Source organism: Arachis duranensis, chromosome 7, assembly GCF_000817695.3.
Source record: "Arachis duranensis cultivar V14167 chromosome 7, aradu.V14167.gnm2.J7QH, whole genome shotgun sequence".
Classification (NCBI taxonomy): Eukaryota; Viridiplantae; Streptophyta; class Magnoliopsida; order Fabales; family Fabaceae; genus Arachis; species Arachis duranensis.
The window spans coordinates 41,086,315-41,106,899 of NC_029778.3; the positions used below are offsets into that span (position 1 = coordinate 41,086,315).

General features: G+C 37.7%; 1 protein-coding gene and 1 non-coding gene across 2 annotated transcripts; one reads left to right on the top strand and one right to left on the bottom strand.

Annotated features, from left to right (window-relative positions):
• Positions 1-495: 495 nt before the first annotated feature.
• Positions 496-1,642, top strand: LOC107458771 (uncharacterized). The gene is made up of 3 exons (XM_016076972.1): positions 496-714; positions 851-1,046; positions 1,173-1,642. The coding sequence occupies exons 1-3, from the start codon at positions 496-498 to the stop codon at positions 1,640-1,642; spliced, it is 885 nt and encodes a 294-aa protein (XP_015932458.1).
• Positions 1,643-16,206: 14,564 nt separating this feature from the next.
• On the bottom strand, positions 16,207-16,313 carry LOC127740823 (small nucleolar RNA R71). The gene has a single exon (XR_008001679.1). It is a non-coding gene; the product is annotated as a small nucleolar RNA R71 (small nucleolar RNA).
• Between the last annotated feature and the right edge of the window lie 4,272 nt (positions 16,314-20,585).

Consider the following 20,585-nt stretch of genomic DNA (forward strand, 5'->3'; position numbering starts at 1 on the left):
TTTTAAGGCCTTCTTCTCAGAGAGGAGGCATTTCATAAGAACTACATAGGGACGAATCTTCTCCAGAATCTCAGCAAAAGGAATATTGATTTGTAACTTTTTAAAGATTTCCAAGAATTGAGAGGTTTGCTAGTCCTTGGTATCCTCTTGGAGCTTCTGAGGTTGTGGTACTCCAGGATCTTGAATTGATGCCCTAGATAGGGTGTGTGACAATGTAGCTTCACCCTTTTCTGGGGCTTCCTTCTCCTCTGGCCTTTCAACAACTTGCACCTTCTTGGACACAACTTCATTTGTCATTGTGAGGGCCTTACATTCTTCTCTTGGATTTACCTCTGTGTCACTGAGAAGAGTGTTAGGGGGTCTCTCAGGTATTCTTTTGCTTAACAATCTCACTTGTACTTCCAAATTCTGAATGGACGCTCTAGTCTCTTGCATAAAGCTATGAGTGCTCTTTGAAAGTTTTGCAACTAGAGTGACCAAGTTAGGGGTATTTTGATGCTGAGTGGGTGCCTGCCGTGGTTGAGAGGCTTTAAATTGGCAGTTGTTGGAATTATTGAACTTGTTCTGATTGAAACCGCCCTGAGAGTTGTTGTTGAAGTTTTGCTGAGGCCTCTGGAGTTGCTCTTGATAGACATCATACAACCAAAGGATCATGATTTTAAAGAAGTTCCTACAAAATTAAGGAATGATGATAGATATTGGCCTCACTTTAAGGTAATTTATATATTATTTATTTTGAAAAATATCCAAAATAATTACTAAAAAAATTATTATCTTTCATTGCATGTGTTGGTATTAGATTTGGTTTATATTATTTGCAAAATTGATGCTCTAATCATGTTAATCATAGGATGCAATTGGTGCTATAGACGGAACTCATGTGCCAGTGATTGTGTCTGCTGAAGACCAAATTCGATGTATTGGTAGAAAGAGAATTGCAACCCAAAATGTTATGGCTGCATGTAATTTTGATATGGAATTTACTTTTGCTTTGGCGGGTTGGGAAGGAACACCTCATGACACAAGAGTATTTTTATATGCAATTGGTACATTTGAGTTGAACTCCCAAAACCTCCACCAGGTAATAACATGATTACTTTTAAGATTAAATTATATACTATACATGTAGATTTAATTTCTTATCATGTTTTCTTTTATTTAATAATATACAGGTAAATACTATTTAGTAGATGCAAGCTATCCAGAAAAGATAGGTTATCTAGGACCATACAAAGGAGAAACATATCATTTGCCAGAATTTCATCGTGTTAATAGATTTTTTGGATACTACGAAATATATAACTATGCTCATTCTTCACTTAGAAGTGTGGCAGAACGTACATTTGGGGTTTGGAAAAAGAGATGGAAAATTTTACGAGATATGCCTAGTTTTAGCTATAAAAAACAAGTTCAAATTGTTATTGCAACAACGACACTGCATAACTATATTAGACGTTATTCTACAAGTGATTGTAAGTTTAAAAAATATAACCAGATGGACGTTGAGCTTGAAAAAGAAGACGAAAATGGCGATGAAGGTGAAGCTGAAAATGGAGTTGAAAAAATTGGAGATGAGTTTCTTGGAACTATGGAGATGGTTGGAAATAATATAGCATCAAGTTTGATTGGCAGAAAAAATTAGGTTATATTGATTTAGGTAGTTTAGTATTTTTAGTGATGATGTTTAGGATAAATAAAATTTTATGATACTTATATAAAATTTTAAAGTTAAAAAATAAAAGGTTTATTTATTATGTCTACGTTTATTATGAATTTTTTATTTTAAAATTATTTTATTTTAAAATATTTTATGAAATTTTAAAGAATTTGAAAAAAAGAAATTATTTTTTGTTATAAATATGTTTATTATATTTTTTTAATTTCTAAAAGCTCTTTTACCAAGCACAATTGTGGTTCTTGTGCTTATTATTAAAAGCCATTTTTAATTTGATTTTATCAAATGCAAGTGCTGCAACTTTTAAAAAGCTTTCTTTTAAAAGACAGCTTTCATAAGCTACTTTTGAAAAGTAAAAGCTTTACCAAACTAAGGCTAAGTCACGTTATAGTAATATATAAACCAGCAAGTGCACCGGGTCATCCAAGTAATACCTCAGGTAAGTGAGGGTCGATCCCACGAGGACTGAGGAACTGAGCAACAATGGTTAACTGATTGGCTTAGTTAGGCGAATAAAGAAGTTAGTTTGGTGGTTGAAATCGCAGAAGAAAATAAATCAAAGAGTAAAGAAAGTAAATAAGATGTTTAGTGTAAAAACAGTGAGAGAAAACAGTTAAGGTATCAGAGATGTTTACTTTTCTAGATTAAAAATTCTTACCAACTATTTTAACAATGCATGATTCATTTCATGGCAAACTGTAAATGACTAAACCCTAATGTTTTAGTGATTTAGTCTCCTCTAACCTTTATTAACCCCACCGTCGTGGTCACTTAATTCTGATTATAGGGTTAAGTTCAAAACTAGTTATGGCCATAAAAACCCTAATTACACAAAGCTAATAAGATTATATGTCATGTATCCTAATTAGTTCATGTAATTAGCAATTTAGGAGGAATTTACTTTCAAGCTATGGATAAAGTAAAAAATCACACTTTCCTGCCCAATTCTCTGCCCTAACAATTTCATGATTTTGAATTTAGTTATTGAGTAGATTATTTGATTTTGGTTGTTTAAAGGTGATTCGAGCATTGGATTATTATTGGATTTTGCCCCTAATGCTGTCAAATAACGTAACTCAGTTCGAAACCCTTGTGAATTAGGGATTTTTTGAACCCTAGGATTGATTTTGATATATTGCATGGTATTATATTGATATTGGTGACTATTAGAGTTGGTTTTGGCTTTTGGATTGACTTTGGTGGGTGAAGCTTTGTGGAAGCTTGTTTGGAATCATTTTCGGTGAATTGTGGGTGTTGGAAAGCGGTCAAGGTATTGTTTCAGTTTCCTTTAGTTAATATGAAATGTTTTGTGAAACTTAGACTAGTGGACCTTAGGATGTGGTTGAATTGAATTGATTGTTGATGATTAATGTTGAGGACTTTGTTGTTAATTATTGAGGTTGGCAAAGATTGATGATGATATAATGATGAATAATGATTGAGATGATTTGAATTTGTGCAAAATTACTGAGTTATATGCTGAATTGAGAATCATTGGATTTATTGATTCATGAGTGGAGAAGATGGAATTTTGGGTAAAATAGGTGTGGAATTGGTTGAAAGGAATGGGAGGAAAAATTGTAGTGTGTAGTTGCGCTTTTATGATAACTTTGGGTATTGTTGATTTGGTTTGAATTGGAGTTTGGAAAACTAGAGAACGATAAGTTTTGGCAAAACTTTGTTTTTAACTGATTTCAACAAAACATAACTTGTGCTTCGAACCCTCAATTTTGATGAAACTTTATTGAAATAAAAGTTAGGTCTGAGGGCTTTAAGGCGGTCAAGGAACGAATAAAGAATATTTTAAAACAAAAAAGTAATGCGCGTTTGAAGTTTGGGACAAAAATCTGAATTCTATAGCTTTTAACTTTTTCAAAGGTTTTTTAGGCATGCGTATGTAGATGGTAGATGGTGCACACGACGCGAGCATTGGCCATTGCCAAGTACTCTCACATATGTGACAATGGCATGCATACATGAGAATGCCATTTTTACAGGCATGCGTACGCGATGCAGTAACCCCTTGCTGTTTCTAGTGTTCGCATATGCGGATGTAGCTTGCGTATTCGACCTTGGCAATTCGACACCTATGCATACGCCAGAAGAGGTATGCATATGCGAGACCCCTGTTTTGCCGAAAACTTAGTTTTTGACATTTTAATGGTTCCTCTAGCTTTCTAATGAGTGGGACTAATGAGGATTGAGATGGGTAACTCAATTAGAGATTTTGTATTAATAAGTTTAGAAGATGGTGACTTAGGCTTGGAAAGTACTGTGGATGGACTAGTTAAGTGAATTGGTGGAGTGCTATATTGATGATGGAATTTGAGAATTTGAGAACTGATGATGGTTATGATGGGTTTGGAACTTGGAGAGGAATGTTGAATTTGTTGGATACGAAAAGTGAATCATTGATCTTGTTGTTAATCTGTTTATGTGCCTGGCAAGGATAGTGGTTAATCCCGCTTGTCAAGGTTGAGATCCATGAGATTATTGATACGTCGCTATGCGCCTCGGGCAAGGTTGATAGTGGATCCCACTTGTTGAGGTTGCGGCACTAACGTAAGGATAGTGGTTAATCCTGATTATGTTGATAACAATATGATGGCTGAGGTAGAGCATTCCGCTCGCATTCTTTCAAGTCACAAGAGTGTGCTGGACACTATATTATTGGATAGTGTGCCGGGCACTATATCCTTGGGTACAAATTATTCGTGACCGAAAGGCAACATCCCATGGGAATGTGTTGAGTTGGCAGTTGAAACGACAAGTGATATCATGGCCAACAGGATAGGCATTCTTTATGTGCATCTTCTATTTGTTTGCTTGCTTTGCCTAATTGCATCTTTTGCCTAAATGTATAACATGCTTACTTGCTTCCTGAGTTACTTGCTGTAAATGTATATTACATGTATTTTACTTGCTTGAATTTATCTGTGTTTTCTACTGGGATTGAGGAAGCACGATAGGCGGTGGCGATGGGATCGCATGGATGATAGGTTGGCAAAGCTGTGGGACAGCGGTAAGCTATTCGAATTAGAAATCCTTCAAGATAAATAACCCTTTTCTGGTTTAAGTTTTATTTTAAGTTGAATCTTTATATTTGGGTTTGGAGTTCTAGGATTGCCTTTGGCATCCTGGAACCTTATATCATATCTATTGGGCACTGTTACCATGCTGAGAATCTCTGGTCTCATACCGTATGTTGTTGTTATTTTTCATATGCAGGTCACAACCCACCTCGGTGAGTTTGCGGCATGGTGACAGAGTGGAGGATCGCTTGTTATCTTTTGTATTTTGATTATTTTTATGTAGTATCTCTCTCACATTTGTATATTGTACTTTTTTCCTTAGAGGCTTAACTTTGAGAGATAGGATGTATCTGTTTTAATACTCCGAAAACTCCGTAAGTTGTGTCTAGTTCTCTTTTATATATTATGTATGTATGTATGTATGTATATATATAATACTCTTGTTATCTTGTATCTATGATCCTTTTCTTACCTTTACACATTTGGTTATCGTGTGAACGCTTCGTGCTTTTGTATTTCTGTTTTATGCATCTTTGAACTTTAATCTTTCATCGGGCTTCTAGTATATTATATTCTTTGGTTACATATTATTGTATGAGCTTTAGAACTATGTGGTGCTTTGTTGCAATTGACTTTACGGCTAGAGGTAAGGGTTAGGGTGCTAGAGTGTTACAAGTCCGAATAGACAGCATTATCAGCAGTCATAGCAAATAGTCGCTCCAAAATGACAATGCCCACCAGGATCATTCTTTTCACACTGTTTATACATCGTGTCCACTTGGATTTGCTAAGGTCGTTTGCCCGCATTCTGGGATAAACCCCAATTTTGTGGTTTATCTTGTGTAGAATTTGGGGAGTTTTATCAATATTTGTCACACTTATTCATAAAAATTGCATGGTTTTGTGTTTCCTTCCTGATTTTGCTTCATGGTTTAAAACATGCTTCTTTAATCTTAAAAATGCTATATTTTAATCCTCTTTTATTACCATACGATGTCGGGATGTGTTTGTTAAGTGGATTCAGGATCTATAGGGCAGGAATGGGTTAGAAGTTGGAAAGGAAGCATGCAAAATAGGAAGGAATTACATGAAGAATAGAGCTTTGGAGCATTAGTGGCGACGCGCACGTGTAGCCGACGCGCACGCATGGACGCATGTGGCTAGGACTGGTGCGCAAAAGTTGACACATTCACGTGGTGTTGCAAAATCTCACCGACACGTACGCATGCCTAAGGCGTATGCGTGGCTCGTAGAACTCAGATGACGTGCACGCGTGGCCGACAGGAACGTGTGACGCCCAGCACGTGACTTCATTAATGAAATCGTGGCTGGCAATGTCTGAGAGTAAAGATTAATAAAGGTCAATGCATATGTGTGGTAATCAAAAGAAAATGCATGAGTATGTGAAAAAGTAAAGAATGGGTAGTTAGGTTAGTACTTAAATTGTATAGGTTGCCATAGGTTAGGTGGGAAGTTTAAGTTGATCAAAGATTCAAATTCTAGTCCACTTAACCATATACAATTCTACCTTGACCCCAGTCCCATTACAACCTATGAAAAGACCTCATAATGAATGTATGCATGCATTGAATAATTGTTGATTGTTAGATGAAAAAAAATCTTGGAAAGCATGATTAGGGGAGAATTGAGAGAATCGATCCTATACACTTGAGCGACTAGAGTGCAAACACTTCCGGTGAGGGTTCGATGCTCAATTCCTTGATTCCCGGCTTTCATGAGCGTTCTTCTTGCAAGTCTATTTGAACTTCATTCTTATACTTGAATTGGTAGGATTCATGAATCGTCATATGACCTTAGCCCTACCTGTTTATACATGCTCTTGGAGGATTGATTTATTTTTAACCAAGTGGGTAGGATCATTTTGCATTTAGTTGCATTCATTTAGATAGGATGCATATAGATAGATTGTATTAAATAAATGTTCATACCCCTTTTCTTGTCCTTCTTGGTTTAGCATGAGGACATGCTATTGTTTAAGTGTGGGGAGGTTGATAAACCCCATTTTTAGGGTTTATCTTGTGTTGAATTTAGAGGATTTTATCACCTTTTCCCACATTTATCCAATGAAATAGCATGATTTTTGTTATTCTCCTTTAATTGTGCTTAAGAGTGAAAACATGCTTTTTAGTTTTTAAAATAGCTAAATTTAGATACCTTGATATGTTTGTTAAGTGATTTCAGGTTTAGGAGGCAAATATTGGAATTGAGGGAATGAAGAAAAAGCATGTAGAAATGGAGAACTCATGAAGAAATGAAGGAATCGCAAAGCTATCAATCCTAACCTCTTCGCACTTAATCGATCATAACTTGAGCTACGAAGGTCCAAATGAAGCAGTTCTAGTTGCGTTGGAAAGCTAACATCTGGGGCTTCAAAATGATATATGACTTGACATAGTTTCTTGGCTTTTAGTGACGCGTATGCGTCGATGCTTGCATGTGACTCACTAAAGTCAACTCGTGGCCAGCGATTTCTGAAGTATTTTGGGCCCAATCCAACTCATTTATGATGCTATTTAACCCAAGAATTGAAGAGGGATGAGCCAATTAGTTAGATAGTTAGTTTTAGTTGAGTTTTATTAGGCTTTAGTTAGTTTCTAGAGAGAGAAACTCTCTCTTCTCTCTAGAATTAAGATTAGGATCAGGTTTAATTCTTCTCTAGATCTAGGTTTAATTCATGCTTTGATTTACTTTTCCTTTACAATTTCTTGTTCCTCTACTTCTCCTCTCTCTAGTTTTGTACTTTACTCCTTGTAATTCTTTACTTTTATGTTGATGCACTCTTGTTTCTTCTATTTCTCTTTTAATGCAATTTATTATTCATGTTCTTTTATTGTTGATTTGATTTGTTGATTGTTAATTTCTTGCTATTAGTAATTGTAGATTTACTTTTCTTGAAATTTTATCTTACTTTCCTTTGATGCCTTCCAAGTGTTTGATTAAATACTTGAAAGGATGCTAGAGTAGAATTTTCTCCTCTTGGCTTAGGTTGAGTAATTAGTGATTCTTGAGTTATCAAACTCTCGTTGATTGATAATTAGATATTGCTAATTGACTTTAATGCCACTAAGCTAGTCTTTCCTTAGGAGTTGGCTAGGACTTGTGGAATCAAGTTAATTCATCCACTTGACTTTCCTCCATGGTTAGAGGTTAACCAAGTGGAAGCAATGAACAACTCTCATCACAATTGATAAGGATAGCTAGGATGGAACTTCCATTTCTCATACCTTGCCAAGAGCTTTCTTAGTTGTTAGTCTATTTCCTTTGCCATTTATAATTCTTGTCTATTATCCCAAAAACCCAAACATACTTCATAACCAATAACAAGAACACTTTATTGCAATTCATAGGGAGAACGACCCGAGGTTTGAATACTTCGGTTTATATTTTTAGGGGTTTGTTACTTGTGACAACCAAATTTTTGTATGAAAGGATTTTAATTGGTTTAGAAACTGTACTTGCAACGAGAATTTATTGTGAAATTCTAGACCACACAAAAATCCATTCAACACTCCAGGCCCAAATCCAACTTGATTCTGTATAGAAAAGACCAGGAATTGCTGGAGAAAAGGGGGGAATCAATCATACACTCTTACAAATAATTTTAGCTAGTTTTTGGTTCTCGTTTTCTTTGTTGAAATTCTGAATTGGGTGTTGTTAATTTTAGTTTCAATTACTTAATTTGAGTTCTCTAGTTATAATTTTGTTTAGATCTTGTGTTGAATTTATGTTTTCTTGCTATTTCCCCTTTTCTTCTCATTTTATGACCTTAGTGGGTCTTGAATTTCTATTAGTGCATTGATGTTTTCTATGATTGATAGTGTTATTTGAGTTGTTTTCTATTGACAATTGTTAGTGGGTTCTTGTAATTTCCAATTAATTTGAATATGTCTTTTGTTAATGCATACCATATGTTTGATGAAATGTTTCCTTAGATTATAGAGTAGTTTCCTTTACTCTTGACCTATGCTAAGAGAATTGGGTGATCTTGAGTCATTGGGTCTAATTGATTTGGTGATTTGAGAACCCTAGTGGTCAAGTTGATACCCATTGACACCAATCTACTACTAAGCTAATTAGTAGTTGGATTGGGACTTATGAGTTGAGATTGATCAAGCCATTCGACATACTTCAAGCGTTGAAGTGGACATAATACATACTTCAAGCATAGAAGTAGACTTAATGAGCTTCGTTCCTCATAATTGTCAAGATATGGTTATTAGACAAGGATGGTGACCCTAATTCCTATGCTTAGCCAATAATTCCTTTTATTATTCATATTTGAAACCCGAAAAATCCCAATCTCTTTGATTTAGTTTCTTGCACTTTAAGATTTCTTGCATGTTAAATTAGTAGTTTAAATTCTTGTTTATGACTTCGAACCCCGGAATTCTAACCAATATTGATGCACATGTTTGCCCATTCTCTTGAGGACGACCCAAGACTAATACTTTCGGTTACTTTATATTGGGATTGACTTTGTGATAACCAAATCAAAATTTGACGATAGGGTTGTATGTTGGTCTAGGACTATACTATGACATGATTTTCTATTGAGAAATTCTAGACCGACCATAATCCTTACCTATCAAATTTTTGCCGCCGTTGCCGGGGAATGGTTGCAACGTGTACTTTGATATTGGTTATGTGAATATGTGAATATTGTAGACAGTTTACTTGTTTTCATTATTTTGTTTTTAGTTTAGATTTCCTTTGATACATGAGCTATGACTTCTAAGTTGAATGACTTGGTCTTAACCGAATTCTAGCTTAGCCGAGTTTGATCCTGAAATTGAAAGAACCTTGTTACACACTCGGCAAGCTAGGCAGCTGTTGGATTACACGGATTGTGCTTTGGCCTCTCTTGAGGAACCTTCCGAAACACTAGATGGACCTGAGAGTGACTTAGAGTCCACAACTTCCTATTCCTCTATTGGCACTACTGATACATCTTTGCATACTACAGGTGAAAACCACATGGCAGAGCCACGTTGGATCACCTTGCACGAACAAGGAGCACCGGACCTCATTCTTCAATCGTTGCAAGCTAGGTATCCGAATCTTGATCCAAATTTTGAGTTGAAGAATAGTCTGATTAACTTACTTCCTAAGTACCATAGACTATGGTGCGCGTAAATTGTGATCATCAACAATGGTGCAAATAGACTTGGAGCTCTCAAACGTGAATCACACTTTGTCACAACTTTGCACAACTAACCAGTAAGTGCACTGGGTCGTCCAAGTAATACCTTACGTGAGTAAGGGTCGATCCCACGGAGATTGTTGGTATGAAGCAAGCTATGGTCATCTTGTAAATCTCAATAAGGTAGATTCAAATGGTTATAATGGTTTTCAAAAATAAAGATAAATAAAGCATAAAATAAAGATAGAGATACTTATGTAATTCATTGGTGGGAATTTCAGATAAGTGCATGAAGATGTTGTGTTCCTTCTGAATCTCTGCTTTCCTACTGCTTTCGTCCAATCATTCTTACTCCTTTCCATAGCAAGTTGTATGTAGGGCGTCACCGTTGTCAATGGCTACTTCCCATCCTCTCACTGAAAATGGTCCAAATGCTCTGTCACAGCATGGCTAATCATCTATCGGTTCTCGATCATGTCGGAATAGGATCCCTTGATCCTTTTGCGTCTGTCACTACGCCCAACACTCGCGAGTTTGAAGCTCGTATCAGTCATTCAATCCCTGAATCCTACTCAAAATAGCACAGACAAGGTTTAGACTTTCTGGATTCTCAAGAATGGCCGCCAATAAATTCTAGCTTATACCACGAAGACTCCGATTAAGGAATCCAAGAGATACACGCTCAATCTAAGGTAGAACGGAAGTGGTTGTCAGTCCTGCGTTCATAAGGACGGATGATGATGAGTGTCACGGATCATCACATCCATCAGGTTGAAGTGCAGCGAATATCTTAGAATAAGAATAAGCTTGAATTGAATAGAAGAATAATAGTAATTGCATTAATTCTCGAGGTACAGCAGAGCTCCACACCTTAATCTATGGTGTGTAGAAACTCCACCGTTGAAAATACATAAGTGATAAAGGTCCAGGTATGGCCGAATGGCTAGCCCTCCTGAATGATCAAAAGAACGAATGGTCAAAAAGATACCCAATACAATAGTAAAAAGTTTTATTTATACTAAACTAGTTACTAGGGTTTACAGAAATAAGTCTAAGTGCAGAAATCCACTTCCGAGGCCCACTTTGGTGTGTGCTTGGGCTGAGCTTGAGCTTTACACGTGCAGAGGCTTCTCTTGGGGTTAAACGCCAAGTTGTAATGTCTGTTTGGCGTTTAACTCTGGTTTGTGACATGTTTCTGGCGTTTTACTCCAGAATGCAGCATGGAACTGGCATTGAACGCCTATTTGCATCATTTAAAATCGAATAAAGTATGGACTTTCATATATTTCTGGAAAGCCCTGGATGTCTACTTTCCAACGCAGTTGAGAACGCTCCATTTAGAGTTATGTAGCTCTAGAAAATCTATTTCGAGTGCAAGGAGGTCAGAATCCAACAACATCGGCAGTCCTTTGTCAGCCTTCTATCAGATTTTTGCTCAGGTCCCTCAATTTCAGCAAGAAAATACATGAAATCACAGAATAACACACAAACTCATAGTAAAGTCCAGAAATGTGAATTTTGCATAAAAACTAATAAAAACATCCCTAAAAGTAGCTAGATCCTACTAAAAACTACCTAAAATCAATGCCAAAAAGCATATAAATTATCCGCTCATCACAACACCAAACTTAAATTGTTGCTTGTCCCCAAGCAACTGAAAATCAAATAGGATAAAAAGAAGAGAATATACTATAAATCTCAAAATATCAATGAATATTAGTTCTAATTAGATGAGCAGGACTTGTAGCTTTTTGCTTCTGAACAGTTTTGGCATCTCACTTTATCCTTTGAAGTTTATAATGATTGGCATCTCTAGGAATTCAGAGTTCAGATAGTGTTATTGATTCTCCTAGTTAAGTATGTTAATTCTTGAACACAACTACTTTTATGAGTCTTGGTCGTGGCCCTAAGCACTTTGTTTTCCAGTATTACCACAGGATACATAAATGCCACAGACACATGACTGGGTGAACCTTTCAGATTGTGACTCAGCTTTGCTAAAGTCCCCACTTAGAGGTGTCCAGAGCTCTTAAGCACATTCTTTTTGCTTTGGATCACGACTTTAACCACTCATTCTTTCTGCATGCCACAAGCACGTGGTTAGGGACAACTTGATTTAGCCGCTTAGGCCTGGATTTATTTCCTTGGGCCCTCCTATCCATTGATGCTCAAAGCCTTGAATCCTTTTTACCCCTGCCTTTTGGTTTTAAAGGCTATTGGATTTTTCTGCTTGCTTTTTCTTTTTTTCTTTTATAATTTTTCTTCGCCACTTTTTTTTCGCAAGCTTTGTTCTTCACTGCTTTTTCTTGCTTCAAGAATCAATTTTATGATTTTTCAGATCATCAACAACATTTCTCTTTTTCATCATTATTTCAAGAGCCAACAATTTTAACATTCATAAACAACAAAATAAAAAATATGCACTGTTCAAGCATTCATTCATAAAACAAAAAGTATTGTCACCACATCAATCTAATTAAACCAATTTCAAGGATGAATTCGAAACTCATGTACTTCATGTTCTTTTGAATTAAAAATATTTTTCATTTAAGGAAGGTGAAGGATTCATGGAATTATTCATAGCCTTAAGACATAGTTACTAAATACTAATGATCATGTAGTAAAGACACAAACATAGACAAACATGAAGCTTAAAAACCGAAAAATAGAGAGATAAGAACAAGGAAGTTAAGGAATGAGTCCACCTTAGTAATGGTGGCGCCTTCTCCTTGAAGGACCAATGGTGTTCTTGAGCTTCTCTATGTCTCTTCCTTGCCTTTGTTGCTTGATCCCTAGTGATATTGGTGCTCCTATCCTTAGTTTCTCCCAATAATTGTGTGGGGGAAAATGTATCCTCTGAGGTATCTCAGGGATTTCTTGATGAGGGAATTCCTCATGCTCTTGTTGAGGTCCATGAGTGGGCTCTCTTGATGTGCAGTCAATTCCTCTACTACTGAGCTATAGACCCTTGAGATGTATCTCTACATCTCCCATGACTTGGAGGTGGAAGCTTTTGTCTTTCCTTTCCTCTTTCTAGAGGTTTCTCCGGCCTTAGGTGCCATCAATGGTTATGGAAAAATAAAAAAAAAGCTATGCTTTTACCACACCAAACTTAGAATGTTGCTCACCCTCGAGCAAAAGAAAGAATAGAAGAAGAAGAAGAAGAAGAAGAAGATATGGAGAGAGATGTGTATTCGGCCAAGAGGGAGAAGAGAGGGTTGTATGGTTCGGTCATATAGGGTGGGTTTGGGTGGAAAAGAGTGGATGGATGTGATTGGTGAAGGGGTAATGGGGAAGAGAGATTGAGGTGATTGGTGAAGGGTATAGTGTTATTGGATTGTGTGAAGAAGAGAGGAGTGGGGTAGGTGATACCAGGGCATCTAGGCCAGTTTCACTGACCTTTTCTTTACTGTTTTAGGGTAGTTTCATGCATTTTCTTAATGAATAAGGCAAGTTTTGGATGAAAATACACTCACACCTTGATTCAAGTAACTATTGTGAACTTTGCATGATTTCATGAGAATTTTGCTAGAATTGCATGATAAATTGATGATGCATAATCTCATGACTTTGGCTAGAGCTTTGATGCACTTTAATTGCTTGATTTCAGGGCAAAGGAAGCAAGGAAGAACCATGTTAGTATTCACGTTAACCTAGTTAACGTGAACACTAACGTGGAATGGTAAAAAAGCTTGCAACCTTAATGAGAAAAGTGATCACCAATGATGCCTGCGAAGCCATCCATAGCTCACGTTACTTGCCACGTTAACTAAGTTAACGTGGTAGTTAACGTAGAAGCAAAAGAGAACTCCAACGTTAAGAGAAAATGTGAACACCAATAACGTTTTTCCCCAACGTTAGTGGTAAAAGTGAACACCACTAACGTTGGAAAACTTGGCAATGATCCACGTTAAGAGTCATGTTAACTTAGTTAACGTGAACTCTAACGTGGAAGAGAAAAACAAAAGCCAACGTTAGTGACACTCACTTTTGTCACTAACGTCGGACCAACTAGCATTGCCTACGTTAACTTTCACATTAAGACCATTAACGTGAGAGTTAACGTGGAGTTGAGATCAAGGTAGGTGCCAACGTTAGTGACACTCACTTTTGTCACTAACGTTGGAAGATGGCATCACTACTACGTTAGGAGCCACGTTAACTTAGTTAACGTGAGTTCTAACGTAGAGAATTTGGGCATTTGGAGCGTTAGTGACAAAGGTGAGTGTCACTAACGCTCTTGAAGGTGAGACACATCCACGTTAAGAGTCACGTTAGCTACACTAACGTGAACTCTAACGTAGGAACAAAAGGCACCAAGCAACGTTAATGGGAAAAGTGATTCCCAATAACGTTCGCGAAGGGGTATAAGCCAACGTTATTAGGAAAAGTGAGTCCCAATAATGATGGCCAAAAATTGAGAAGGCAACGTTAGTGGTCATGTTAAGACCACTAACGTTGGAGTTAACGTGGGTACATGAGGGTGGAACGTTAGTGGAAAAAGTGAATGCCACTAACATTCTCGAACCCACAATGGCACTCAACATTAATCTCACTAAATGCCCATGCTTAATGCATATTTCTCTGCAAGCTGGGCCCACTAAAGATGAGAACTGCTTCAACTCAAGATCCAGAGCCCACATCCAAGACTTGAAGAACTCACTAGAAGATCAAGAGGAGTAGTATATATAGGAGTAGTTTTGAACTATAGAGAAGCTTGGCACTTTTGGGAACTATTCTCTGTATATTTACTTTTCTGCACTTTTAGCATGGATACTTCTTTTCTGCCATTTTTCATTTCTAGAGCTATGAACAACTAAACCCCTTTCATTGGGTTAGGGAGCTCTGTTGTAATTTGATGGATCAATTATAATTTTCATTCTTCTTCTTCTTTCTTTTCTCTTGCTCTTACTAGAAAGCTTTCGATCTTAATTCAATTGGTTAGTTGTCTTGAAAAGAAACTCTCCATAATTGGATCTCCTTTGAGCCTTGGAAAAGGGATGAGGAGATCATGCTAGAAATGCTTTCTCATGTTGGACCAAATTGGGGTTTGGCTTAAGATTGCCAAGGAGATCAATGAATGCATTGATTGAGGAAGAGATGAGAATGAACTTGATCCGGAGAATGCAACATCTCCTGAACCCAATGATTACCCCATTTCTGATCTTACCCATTCTCTTTACTTTTGCCATTTATTTTCATGCTCATTACCCCAAATCCCCATTTAAGATTCTGCACTTTAATTTCTATTATTTACTTTCCAGTCATTTAAATTCCTGCAAGTTCCCAATCTAAATTCTGTTTAGCTCAACTAGTATATTCTTCTAACTAAAGTTGCTTGACCAATCAATCCTTGTGGGATTCGACCTCACTCTATTGTGAGTTTTACTTGACGACAATTCAATATACTTGCCGAAGGAAAATTTGTTGAGAGAGAAGTTTTCATGCGTCAAGTTTATGGCGCCGTTGTCGGGGATTGATTTTGAATCAACAATGATTAAGTTTGAAGATCACTAGATTGAGTATTTTTCTTTTTGTTTATTTGATTTTGTCAATTTTCTTTAGTTCGTTTTATTTTATTCCTCATCCCCTGCACCCTCTTTGTTTTTCGTTCTTTCTTCCTTTGTTGATTACAATTCTGCTCACTAACCCACTAATTGTTTGATAATTTGCATCACTCACACTAACAATTACTCTAACAAGAATAGTTTCTTCATTTTATCTCCTGTTGTGCAATCTGTCTGTTGTATGATAGGGAGAAGAGAAGGAGTTTCAACATCCTTCGATTCAGAACCTGAAAGGACCCTTTGGAGACTAAGAAGGGAAGCAAGAGGGAAAAGAATTATTGGTGCTGAGGAAGAAGAGGAAGAGTACTTTGAACCCAACATGGAAGAGAATTTGGAGAACAATCATGAAGAAGAAGCTCACAGCCATGCTAGAGAAGGCCATGCAAACCGTGCTGGGCAAGAAAGGAGAGTTCTAGGCTCCTATATCAATCCTAATCCAGGAAACTGTGGAAGTAGCATTCAGAAGCCCACCATACATGCCAACAATTTCGAACTAAAATCCCAGCTCATCACTCTTGTTCAGAACAATTGTTCATTTGGAGGAAGTGCTCAAGAAGACCCCAATCAACATCTAACCACCTTCCTGAGAATTTGTGACACTGTGAAGTCCAATGGAGTCCATCCGGATGTCTATAGGCTGCTCTTGTTCCCTTTTTCACTCAGGATAAGGCATCCAAATGGCTTGAATCCTTCCCAAAGGAGAGCTTAACAAATTGGAAAGATGTGGTGAACAAGTTTTTGGCAAGATTTTACCCTCCTCAAAGGATCAACAGGCTAAGAGCTGAGGTGCAAACTTTCAGGCAACAAGATGGTGAGACTCTTTATGAAGCATGGGAGAGGTTCAAAGACCTAACAAGAAGATGCCCACCAGATATGTTCAATGAATGGGTTCAACTTCACATCTTCTATGAAGGTCTTTCATATGAGTCAAAGAAGGCTGTGGATAATTCATCAGGAGGCTCTCTAAACAAGAAGAAAACTATTGAAGAAGCCATAGATGTCATTGAGACAGTTGCTAAGAATGACTACTTCTATGCCTCCGAAAGAAGTAACACCAGAGGAGTAATGGAGCTGAACCACATGGATGCATTGTTAGCTCAAAATAAGATAATCACCAAGCAGCTATCAAATCTTACCAAGAAGGTGGAGGAAAATCAAGTTGCAGCAGCCATCACTTCATCATCAGCTCAAGAAAGAGCGAACATAGGAGAAGAAGGTGACTGGGAGCAAGCCAACTATGTTGGAAACTCACCTAGACAAGTCCATGATCCATACTCCAAAACTTACAACTCTAGATGGAGAAATCACCCCAACTTTGGATGGGAAAACCAACGAGACCAAGGGCAAGATCAGAGATGCCACAACCTCAACTTCAACAACAATGCAAATCATCAACGCACCTCACAGAGATCCTACCAACATCCATCTAACTACCCTTCTCAACCACCTAATCTCAACCCATCATCAATAACCGAGGAGAGACTATCAAAGATTGAGGCTCTACTTGAAAATCTATGCAAGGAAATTCAAGATAGTAAAGCTTTCCAGGAAGAAGTGCAATCCAACATGCAGAATCAAGATGCTGCCATCAAGAAACTGGAAACACAGATTGAGTTCTTATGCAAGCAAACCCTTGGACACAACAATTGCAGCAATATTAACTCAATACCAAAGGAGGAATTTCAAGTTATCACCCTCAGAAGTGGGAAGGAATTGAAGGAGACCCACAAGAAACCACCAGAGAAGAAATTGGATGAAGAAAACAAGGGACATAAGGAAGCTCAAACCTTAACCCCTAAGTCACATCAAGAAGGAGAAGCGCTCAAACCATGCCTCTCAAAGGCTCCATACGCCCAACAACTGCAGTTAAAGAAGAGGGGAGAGGACAACCAATTCTCATGATTCTTGGAAATCTTCAAGAAACTACAAATAAACATACCCTTTGCTGAAGCAATAGAGCAAATGCCACTCTATGCCAAGTTCTTGAAGGAATTGATGACCAAAAAGAGAAGCTGGAAGAACGATGAGACTGTAGTACTCACGTAAGAATGCAGCGCCATCATCTAACACAAATTGCCCCAGAAATTGAAAGATCCTGGGAGTTTCCAAATCCCTTGTATCATTGGGGAAATCACTGTGGAAAAAGCTTTATGTGATCTAGGAGCTAGCATAAATCTAATGTTTCTAGCAATGATGAAAAAAATGAAGATTGAGGAAGCCAAACCAACAAGAATGGCCCTGCAACTAGCAGACAGATCATTCAAATTTCCCCATGGGATAGTAGAAGATTTGTTAGTGAAGGTGGGGGACTTCATCTTTCCTGCAGATTTCGTGGTATTAGACATGGAGGAAGGAGCTAAGACTTCCATCATCCTGGGAAGGACATTTTTAGCCACTGCCGGAGCCATTATTGATGTCCAAAAGGGTGAACTTGTCCTTAGATTACACGAGGAGAAAATGACATTCAATGTGTTTAAGGCCATGAGTTACCCACACAACTCATTGGGAGAATGTATGACATTGGACTCCGTAGAAGCCTTGGTACAAGAAACTCTTGAAGAAGAACTTGAAGCATCAACAGAAGAAGAATTAGCAGCAAGCGAAGAAGCTGCAGCCGCTGAAATACATGTTCAAGGCATGCTAGAAGAAAAGGAGGAAAGAAAAGAAGTGCCCAAACTGGAGCTTAAAGCACAGCCAACCACTCTCAAGTATGCATACTTGGGAGAAAATAAAAGTTATCCAGTGATTATAAATTCAGCCCTCAGCCAAGAACAAGAGGAAGAGTTGCTTCAAGTCTTACAAAAGCATAAGTATGCCATTGGATGGACACTTGCTGACTTGAAAGGAATCAGTTTAGCCATATGCATGCATAAGATACTCCTGGAAGAAGGTGCCAAACATTCCATTCAGCCCCAAAGAAGGTTAAATCCAGCAATGAAGGAAGTAGTGCAGAAAGAAGTTATGAAGTTGTGGCAGGAAGGAGTAATCTATCCAATTTCAGATAGCCAATGGGTCAGTCCAGTTCAAGTGGTTCCCAAGAAAGGAGGAATCACTGTGGTGCCCAACGAAAGGAATGAGCTAATCCCTACAAGAACCATCATAGGCTGGAGAATGTGTATTGACTACAGGAAGCTCAATGAAACCACAAGAAAAGATCATTTTCCACTTCCCTTCATGGATCAAATGTTGGAAAGACTTACGGGACATGCATATTATTGTTTTATAGATGGTTATTCAGGATATAACCAAATAGTGGTTGATCCAAGAAACCAAGAGAAAACATCATTCACCTGCCCATATGGAGTGTTTGCCTACAGGCACATGCCATTTGGGCTATGTAATGCACCCGCAACTTTTCAACACTGCATGCTCTCCATCTTTTCAGATATGATAGAGAAGTTCATTGAAGTTTTCATGGATGACTTCTCAGTATTCGGAGACTCCTTTCCTAATTGCCTAAACCATCTTGCCTTGGTATTAAAAAGATGTCAAGAGACCAACTTAGTCTTGAACTGGGAGAAATGTCACTTCATAGTGATAGAGGGAATAGTCCTTGGCCATAAAGTTTCTAACCAAGGCATTGAAGTAGACAGAGCTAAGGTGGAGCTAATTGAAAAGTTACCTCCACCAAGTGATGTCAAGGCAATTAGGAGCTTTTTGGGACATGCTGGCTTCTACAGAAGGTTTATTAAAGATTTTTCAAAGATATCCAAGCCCTTAAGCAATCTCCTAATGTCTGATACACCATTTATTTTTTATGAGAAATGCATGCTAGCATTTGAAAACTTGAAAAAGAGGCTATCCTCAGCTCCTATCATCACCCCACTTGATTGGAATTTACCATTCGAACTGATGTGTGATGCATCTGATTTCGCAGTTGGGGCAGTATTAGGACAGAGAAAAGAAAATTTGGTGCATGTCATATACTATGCCAGCAAGGTCCTTAATGATACTCAAAGGAATTATACCACTACCGAAAAGGAGTTGTTGGCAATAGTTTTTGCATTTGACAAATTTAGATCATTTCTTATTGGCTCTAAAGTTATTGTTTTCACTGATCACACAGAACTCAAATATCTATTTGCCAAACAAGAGTCAAAACCAAGACTAATCAGATGGATCTTATTGTTGCAGGAGTTCAACATTGAAATTAGAGACAAAAAGGGTGTGAAGAACAAAGTGGAAGACATCTATCCAGAATCCCTTGTGAGAAGGATAATGCCCATGATACAAGTGTAAATGAATTCTTCCCAGATGAGCAGCTAATGATGATTCATAAAGCATCTTGGTTTGCGGATATTGCCAATTTTAAAGCAGCCGGTGACTTACCCCCTGGAATCAACAAATATCAAAGAAAGAAACTCATTAATGATGCCAAGTATTTCATTTGGGATGAACCCTATCTCTTTAAGAAATGCTCAGATGGAATCTTTAGGAGGTGCATCTCAGAAGAAGAAGGACAAAGGGTCCTGTGGAGTTACCATAGTGCTAGTTATGGAGGTCACTTTGGAGGAGAAAGAACTGCCGCAAAGGTGCTGCAATGTGGGTTCTTCTGGCCCACTATCTTCAAAGATGCTAAGGAATTAGTGAGAAGCTGCAACGAATGCCAAAGGGCTGGCAATCTACCCAAGAGAAATGAGATAACACAGCAATACATTCTAGAGCTTGAACTGTTTGATGTATGGGGAATCGATTTCATGGGACCATTTCCACCCTCATATTCAAACAAGTTTATCTTGGTGGCAGTAGACTATGTATCTAAGTGGGTGGAGGCAGTGGCGACCCCAACTAATGACAACAAGGTAGTCATAAACTTTCTTCGAAGGAATATCTTCACCAGGTTTGGAGTTCCACGAGGCCTCATCAGTGACGGAGGGAGTCATTTCTGCAATAGACCATTGGAAGCCCTACTCCTGCGATATGGGGTGAAGCATAAGGTTGCCACACCTTATTGATGAGCGGATAATTTGTATACTTTTTGGCATTGTTTTTAGTATGTTTTTAGTATGATCTAGTTAGTTTTTAGTATATTTTTATTAGTTTTTAGTTAAAATTCACTTTTCTAGACTTTACTATGAGTTTGTGTGTTTTTCTGTGATTTCAGGTATTTTCTGGCTGAAATTGAGGGACCTGAGCAAAAATCTGATTCA